We start from the raw sequence: 9380 nt of genomic DNA on the forward strand, positions 1-9380 counted from the left end.
CAATTTACTTACTACATCTCTTACTTTTAACTTTAATTCTATTCGTTTAAAGTTAACTATAGAATTGTCTATACCGTACGTTGTCATTAATTAGTCGTCTCTCTCTCTCTCTCTCTCTCTCTCTCTCTCTCTCTCTTTCTCTCTTATCGTTTGCTTAATCTTTGTGGCCAGCTCTAGTGCTATCCTAGTATAACAACAACTTGTCGGGAATTACCCGGTAGCCGGTTCAGTGCGGTTGACTCGGCGCATACCAACCCCCCCGTCGAGTCGAAGAACCAAAATTTCTCTACCGTGTAGCGCATCCGGCGAGGGTCATTGTATTAGCTAGGCAATCGGTTGGCGAAATTATTCATGCTGCGGCATGTTACGGGCTGGCCATGTAATATAGCAGGTATATGCCATGACACGCCACGCGACGTACCTCCGAGTTGGCGGCGGATTTCCTGACGAATTGCGATCCCCGCCTGCACGCGCAGGAACGAAGCAAGGGTCGTCGATCGGAAATTACCTTCGTGCCGGGGATGGAGCCAAGTCTGGATGAGATTTAAGTCTCGATGTTTTTCTATTGTTCATTGGAATTGATGGATCGTAATAAAGGATGATCGATTAACATGAAAGAAGTTGAAAATCTCAATCTCTTCGTTTAAATTCTTTTATCTTAGTGTACCTTTTTTGTATCTTTTTTGTAAAATATGGAAAATCTTACATTGCAACATAATACCTGTCAGTTTTAGTTGTTTTCTTTTGTAACTACATTGAAAAATAATTAGCTTTTCATATGCAAATACTTATGTTTGTGAATTATTGCGTAATATGTGGTGATTTACACACAAAGCTGCTTTTAAGGATTTAACGCGCGGTTGAAAAAAAATTATTTTTTTACCGTAAATCTTTCTGTCTGTGAATAAACGAAGGCGAGAAAAGATCGCGACGTTTAACCATTCTTCGGAAAACGAGTCGTTTTTCTTTCTACTCGTTCATTAGCATTCAACGCGTTACGAATTTTCTTTGTTTTTACCAGGGGAATTATTAGACCAATTAGGGGCGTACAATGTGCGGAAGTTGCAAGAACGAACCGTAAAGTTCTCTTCCTTTTTGAATGTATTGCGATCGAACAGGCCGGGAAAGTTTCCATTGCGGCCTTTTGCTCGAAAGTGTTCTCCTAGGATTTCAATTTCCAGGATCATTACCTTCGAACAGCGAACAGGAATTACATATAAAAGCATATAGAAGCTGCGGATCCCGTGGAGATTCTATGGCGATATTTTACACACGCCATTTCTTTGCAATTCTCTAATGACACACAATTATAAATTTATTATGTATAAAGTTATATTTGAAAGAAATCTTATATGTACAATATAACAAATCTTTTATTTTAGCTTTCCTTTTTTGTAGAATCAATATTTTTATCTCTCAAAGTGGTTTATATTTCATATTTTTAAAAACATAATAAAATGTAATAAAGATAAAATAACGAATCAAATAATATAAAATTATTAATATACTAAATATTAAAAGAGAAAGTTTTTCAAACGAAGTTTATTTATTTAAAAATTATTATTAATGTTTATTAAGTAACATAAAATTATAAATAAATATTTTTAAATAATTTTATATGTGTGCATTATTATAATAACGAGGATGAGTTATAATACATATTGGAATATTACATGCCAGTAACCCCTTTTCCACTCTATTTTTCCTTTCATTTTCCACTTCATTTCTCAATTTCCCAGCGTAAGGGAAATCAATTGTAAATGTAATGATCGCACGCATCTCCCTCGGAAATAAACCGTTGTAATATTTTAGTGAATTTGAACGAGCTGTAAAATAAATTTCAGCACGAAGAAAATAGAATCAGCGCGGACCAATCCTATTTAGACTTTGAAACTTTTCAATACCCGCCGAATAATCCGTGATTGTAAAGTACTATTTGAATCTTTTCGTAGTCAACGGAAATAACATTTTCAGGGAAAAATATATGTACGCGGTATGACTTCTGTGTTATAAAATTATTCACTTTAAATAAAAAATTTCAAATTGCTATATCTCAAAAATAAAAAATCGTATTAAAATAAAATAAAATACATTTTAAAACTAGTAATAAAAGTTGATACTTTCACATAGCATTAACTAAATTTATATTAAAAAATTGCTGTCAATTCTGCAATAAAAACCTTCAAAATCATCGTTTTATCTTTTTGATTCCATTTTTCTCAAAATCTGTATAAAATCTGTGATAAAACTTTTTATCTTCTTTTCAGTAATATAATCTAAAAGTATATAAGAATATTATTCTCATTTAGATTTATTCAAAATAGAAATCTTGTTCCTCAGTGTAATAAATAAGATAAATACATATATATAAATCATAAAAAGTAAATTACTTCCCCTATATATAGAAATAAGGAGAAAGATAAAACAAAAAGTAGAGTGAAACCGGGTTATAGGGGTATGATATATATTATAACTTACTTCTCGTCATAATACACACATATCACAACATGTTGTTTAAAAATAATTATTAAATAAATAAATCTTGTTTCAGATGTTGTCTTTTAATATTTATTTTTATATTTTATGTATATTAAATTTGTTATTATCTTATTTTTATCATATTTTATATATTGTATGTATTCTCAAAGAAACATATGGAAGGTAGTTTGTTTTAAGAGACAGGAATATTGTTCATATAATGACTGTGTACTTTACAATCATCAATATTTCTCTAATTATACATTAGCATACATCAAATACTTTTTAAAAAATATATACAACAAAATATAGAACAGTATACAAGTAATAATTTAACATCTAAAATAATTTAACATCTAAAAATAATTTTAGACTGATGAATATTGAAACAGTTTTTGGTTATATTTTCTTTCAATGAACGATCACGGTCGCGCACATTGTTCCGAATTAAGAAAGACATCCAGGATGCCGAAAATACCGTCCATCTCACGGCCTTCGCATTAAGGTCAGTTGGTCATCAGTGCAACATTGTGTCAGGAGTACCGAAATTAACTCACTGTGATACTGGCGGTCTGTGATATTCGACCTTGTAATCCGTGTAGAGAATCCGAATTCCGCGCCAAAACCATGAAATAATATATAGTTAACCATTTCCTCCTTCTACCCTTCGATAACATCCCAGCAGCCCGCGACCATACAAATGGGTCAATAGGTGAGATGCATAGAACGTACGAAGTGACCCAGATCGGCGGAATAAGGCGAGAGTGGTCGTGCAATGGCCGCACGATCAATAGCGCACAATCTTGACTTAGAAAACCTACAATGTCAGCAAAAGAAGGCGGTACCAAACTGGGCGAGAGAGATCGTTTGCGGATTGAATGGCGTTTGCAATAAACAATCAGTCTCTCTTTTTCGCGAGATGTGCAAATTTGAAATGATAGCGGCACGGTTGAAAACTACTTGCTCGATGATACTCGACTTTGACATATTTCGTGGAAATCATAATTTTCGATTACCAATTTCTCCTGTATATAAGATATCCAATAGTTTTGAGATTATTTTTATTGGCAGGTCGTAGCAATCCAGAGTAAATCCTCTTAACTCTTGGATTATGAGAGGAATGAAATCTAGCAGTTGAGAAATTAGATACGTATTCAGACGGCTCGTAACCTTCGTCGTTATCATCGATCCACGTCAAGATTTACTACCAATTTTCTCGGCGATGTTCTGTATCTATGACAGTCTTCATTCATTTCAATACACCCATCCGATCAAAGTCAAAGTTTATTCAATCAATGAAAATAACACGCAAAGGAGAACGTATTCATAAAAGAAGTATTTAATTTTAAAATATTAAAATGTTTTATTTTTGTCTTCATTTTTTAAATTCTTAAAGATGTTTAGTTTTAAACATTTTCAATAAACGAAACATTATATGTTTGCGTTTAAAACACTAAAATATCAATAAGAATACTTTATTTTTAGAAGTATTAATCACATACATATATGTGATTTGAATTACATAATTTATTCCGTGCAGGTATCAGAATGCGGATAGCTTGTCAAGATTTGAATCGCTCAGTCGTCTCGAGATTCAAGCCAATGTTCTGTCATAGACATTCGTATTCGAATTAGGAGGAGAATCCTGAATCAAGTCCCCAATCATTACGTGAACGGAATATTTCTCGCCTGAGTGCACAATTCTATTATGACACAATGACAAACATAAACAATCCATATCGCAGAAACGTGAGAACTGCATAACAAGGATCGCAACGTCTCGACTGTTTATTGATTTGGCAAGTTTACTTTACTCTTCGTAGCGTTGTTAACCCGAAAAGCAAATGGATGGATCGAACGCTCGTGTATAACGGGCATCGTATAATGCTAGATAGTTGTTTATTAGTTTCGCAAGTTCAGCCATGTTCGCCTAAGTAATGGTTAACGCGGTGAGGTGTTTGCGTATATAACATAGTTAAATATTCTCATCCTCCGCGCAAGATATATGCGATGAAAGATAAGTGGTACTTTAAAAACGTGCGTTTTCTATTTATTATGTACATATTTCGCCTGCAAGATAAAAATGTTTCATTAAGCGTCGCTCTTCGATTAATAGACCAGGAAGGGTTTAGGTAATAGAGTAACTGAGGCACTTCAGGGTTTAATTTAAAATAGCATACGCTCCGACCGCATTTTTAATTATCGCACATCGATTTTTAACATTCTCACCGACACGCTGCGCGCATTTGGACAATATATTACCGGTAACCCCGTAATTTCGAAGCCGGCTGGATCCCGTCGCAAATACCAGTCCGCACAAAGCGCACGCTGCCATAGTTGTTCACAAAGGGCCGCGTATATATTCTGGGTCAGGGTCTCTCAAACTGGGTTGATTCGCTGCCACCGTATATGTCCGGAACGTGCGAAAGCGCCGACGATTCCAGTAAGGTCATATCATCAACTTGCGACTCACGAGATCCTCCGAGCTCTTCAGTTGATCCCAAATTCTCTCGTAAAGTCATAGTAACAGAGTTACTCGTTAAGCGCTCGCGTAAACTCAAACCATGGAATTATCAATGGTATGAACGCATTGCAGGAATAGTCTGCACTTCTCTATGCATTTTGGAAAAATCGCTCAATGGAAATAGCAATATCAATCATTTATCAAACGATAAACAGCGAAATCCTTGATGAAATGACATCTTTAATAGAGTAAAGTACACGAAAAGGACAATTTTACTGAAAAATATATATCTATAAAAAATTTAAGATCTAGATCTGAAAATAATTTTGTTTTGGATCATCAAAATAATTATGTAGAACGGTGAAATTGATTGTTATAATAATAAAACTTTTTGCAGCATTGCTTATCACGTTCGAATTTCCAACATATTTATTTTTATGGTCCAACAAAATAATTTTCAAATCTGTACCTAGCTAAATTTTTAGATATTTCAACAAAATTATTCCTCCCGTATAGCGAACAAGATATAACGCGTAACGCGAATTATAATGATAAAATATGACGCGATAAATAATTTTTGCAAGCGTAGTAGAGTACAGCTTCGATCTTGAGAACCGCTGTCCTAGAATATACACGCAAGCGTTATGCGTGGGTGGAAGGGTAATAACTACGCCACGAAACTTGCCCGTCAGGCGCAATGAACAACGGTGTGTTGTTAAATCGTACCATTAATGTCCTAAGGACGCGTGTCATCATATCACCGAAGTATATTCAGTGGGATGAATGGAATTTTTTTGTCGTGTCGAAAGCTGGAATGGCTTGCTCGAATTTGCGTCATGATATTTTCACGTTTTCATTTCAGTCTCTTCAATTCAGTTGTTCCTGCATGAAATACTAAATATGAATTTTTTTCTAGTCCATTTGATAATTGGTACAATATTGATATGTATAAACAAGTTATCTAAAAAATAGTACATAAAAATAATATTTATTGTTAAATTTGCATGTTAAAAACGATTCATGGAAATAATAATTGCTGTTAATTGATATGCCAAAGCAAATGTAAAATGAAAAGCATTTTTTTAATATTTTAAGTAAATTGTGAATAAAAAAGCGTTTTATGTTTTTATTGATTTATTAAAACTTGAAGAGCTTGCCTCCTGAATTGCCGCGACAACAACGGTACGGAAAGTAACACGCGAAAATAATTTCGCCCATTCGTCAGTGGCGTTGCTTGGTGAACAGCTCCTTCCAAATGCATGAGATTGAAATTGAAAATATGTAGATTTCATGCGCGCTACGATATAGACACATTCGTGTAAAGCGTGCGAATGGCAAAGTGTTCGCGTGACTATCGATCAAATCATTCGAAAATTGACGCCGAAAGTAAATGATGCATTATCCATTCCAAGTTCTCTCTCTCTCTCTCTCTCTCTCTCTCTCTCTCTCTCTTTCTGATTGTGAGAGAGAGTACTTTCAAACATGAACAATTGGCTCAGAATTTCGACATATGTTATATGTAAAATTATGTAGATTTGTCTGAATTTGACAGGATTCTTAGAGTCTGCAATCACAAGAATTCTAATTAATGTAATCGTGTAAACGTTTTGCCTAAATTATGAGCGAGTTGAAGCAACAAAATTTTTCGTTGATTTGTCGACAAGTCAAGGAAAATTACAATTATTAAAATTACGCATATTATAATCGTGTTATACGTTGTCGATGGAAAATTATTATTTATTCCTTCACGCGCGACGAGTAATAATTTATGAGGAATGATTAATTAATCTAATCACATATCAATGAACCAAGTTATGTTAGAAACCTATAAGTTACGAAACACTAGCGTATCATTAAGTTCATGGAACTCGTAAAAAATATTGTCGTGCGTAATAATCAAACGAGTATTTTACATCATATAATCTATTATGCAAAACTTGTGCAAGATTAATTTCTTAACAATTTGAGAATGTTAGTACATTAGGTTCATATTCGTATAATCAGCTGTTTTTTTGTGTAAATTTAATAGTTAATATATGCAAATTAAGTAAAAAATTTCAATCATTATACGTTTACATTATTTAGAGATTGAGAAAGCCAAGGAATAAATTAATGGAAAAAGCTGAATGAAAACTGAGTCTTATATATGAAATTGACTAATCTTGTCAGCTAATCGACCATTTACATGGCTAGCGTGATTTTCATTCATCTGTCATCTCTTCGAGCCATTCATCTTTATCAGCTGCTTGTTACTGCACATGGTAAGGCCGTTTGTATTTATCACGGTAGCGAAGAATGACCTTCGGAAAATTTGTGACAGTTTCTCGCGCACGTGGAAATACAGGTAGTTCATCCTCAATAGAATAAGATTCACGAAAGCAAAATAAGGAAGTTTTTACTCATGTATAATCCATCCTCCTTAATATCTTTCGAAATCCTGTTACGTCAGACTCGTGTAAGCGCGATCGCATTTTCACACGTACCTATCCTCCCTCAGATTTCCCTCGGACGAATCGTTCTTTCATGCGAACGAATATCTCACACGATTGGACGACGTTAAGTATTCGCGGTGAATATCGCTTGCTAACAATAAGCTGATTATGCGCAAGTGAATATTAATTGCGCGTTAATTATGTGTCGGATAATGGATGCTTTTTCACAGGGAAAAGGCACTCACGTTTTAATCCGCGTCGTATAGAACGTGGAAAAAAGATCTGTATCTAGTACGAGAATATCGTCACATGATTTTTTTTTATAATGAAAAGAGCTACACGAATAAGACACGGTGAGTCACTTACCAAGTGTCACATTTGGAAACGGCTGGCCTGGTAACGATGGTGGATGCTCGTCCTCGGGCGAACGCTCAGACGCGTATCCCTGATCTTGTGGCTCGCCGCTTAGTTTGCTCAGCTTTAAATCGACACATTTGCCGAGCTGCTGACGATGCTTAAGCAGTTCACAATCAGGCTTATGCATCATCTTCATCAGCAACTCGTCATTGACGTCGGTGGTGGCATTCATTATGCACGGCTGTGAGGACGATGAGTTCGATTGCAGACTCCTGCCGCTGCTGTTTCTAGCGTCCTGCTTGCGCTTCGGCAGCGTGCCGACTAGGTCGAGGTCCGAGTTTCGGTGGCATCTGTCTTCCGAGGACACACTGCGACCTCCGTATCTTCTGCCAGAGTCGACTAGCACAGTGTCAGCGCTGCGATTTCTCTTGACCGAATCGAAGTTACCATGACGGGTTCGCACGAGGTCGAGGTCACTTTGTTGATACCTAGAATCAGATCGGAATCGCGGTTAATCTTCCACCGGGGAAAGATTTGTTCGCGTTCGCCGGAAGCGGGATCCATTTCGTGCCGAGGTTCGATGGGAGAATTATTTCCTCGACTTTAAAATGCGGGAAGTTCATTGCGCGCGCGAAAAATATGTCAGGTTCGAAGTTAAAACTTTCGAGGATTCGCATTTGATATGAAAGTATGCGCGATCGATCGATCGATCGATCGACGGAGATTGAAGTCTAAAGGGACATTCCTAGAATTCTCCAAATTGTCATGCCTCTGTCCGCGTCGATCTCCGACAGTCTCGCGATGAAATTTGCATGCGGAATCGCGTGCATAAATGAAGAGCGATAAATTTCAGGAATTTATTAAGGATAATTAATTATTCTAATAGAGGCTACATGTCAAACGTTAATGCGCATCATATTTCTCTGTAATATGAAATGAATAATTATTACATTATTCTTGTTCTTGGTTATCACGTACCTCCAAGGATCGTTCTCATCCAAAGAGTCCTGCGATCGATGTTTAACGAGATCCAAAGTGCCGGTCGGTCCGCTGTCCGAGAAGTGCACTCCTAACGAGCGTTTCTTGTGTGGTAACGTGCCGCCGAAATTTCCGCCAACATTTTCTGACGAGATGTTATTATTATCCCCTCGATCGTCATCCAGCGCATCTTTATCGTCCAAGTGGTTTGGAAGTGAACCACAAAATTTATACCTGTATAGGAAGAACAAATTGTTGGACGATTAAATTCGGTTGATTATTTCAGAAATCCCACAAATCAAATTTTGTTGAAATTGAGATGAGGGAATTCAGAATCAACGAAGATAGATACAAATTTTCAATAAATAGAGCGTTTATTGAAATTTTTTACAAAATTCTTTCCCGAATTTTCTAGATATTTTTATTCAAAATTCTAGATAAGATTAGAGAATTTTTAATGTAATTTTGAAATAAATTGAACGCAACGAAAACAAATTATATATATATTGAAAATTAACAAGAGATGGGGATTCCATAAAACAATATATTTATCATTTTCTACAATTGGAGCCGCGAAATTTATAAGATAGTATAGAGAAAATTCACTGTGTACAAAATCAATGAAAATGATATATATATATATATATATATATATATATATATATATATAT

General features: G+C 35.4%; 1 protein-coding gene across 1 annotated transcript in view; it reads right to left on the bottom strand.

Moving 5' to 3' along the window:
- The window catches only part of LOC105621513, a 125703-nt gene that overhangs the window by 19863 nt on the left and 96460 nt on the right, over positions 1-9380 (bottom strand). Inside the window, exons 3-4 of the mRNA XM_012202985.1 lie at positions 8710-8943; positions 7741-8219 (exon numbers count right to left, since the gene is read on the bottom strand). Coding sequence (XP_012058375.1) covers positions 7741-8219; positions 8710-8943 — 713 coding nt within the window. The remainder of the gene's footprint in view (positions 1-7740; positions 8220-8709; positions 8944-9380) is intronic.

The sequence above is a fragment of the Atta cephalotes genome, assembly GCF_000143395.1.
Source record: "Atta cephalotes unplaced genomic scaffold scaffold00034, whole genome shotgun sequence".
NCBI lineage: Eukaryota > Metazoa > Arthropoda > Insecta > Hymenoptera > Formicidae > Atta > Atta cephalotes.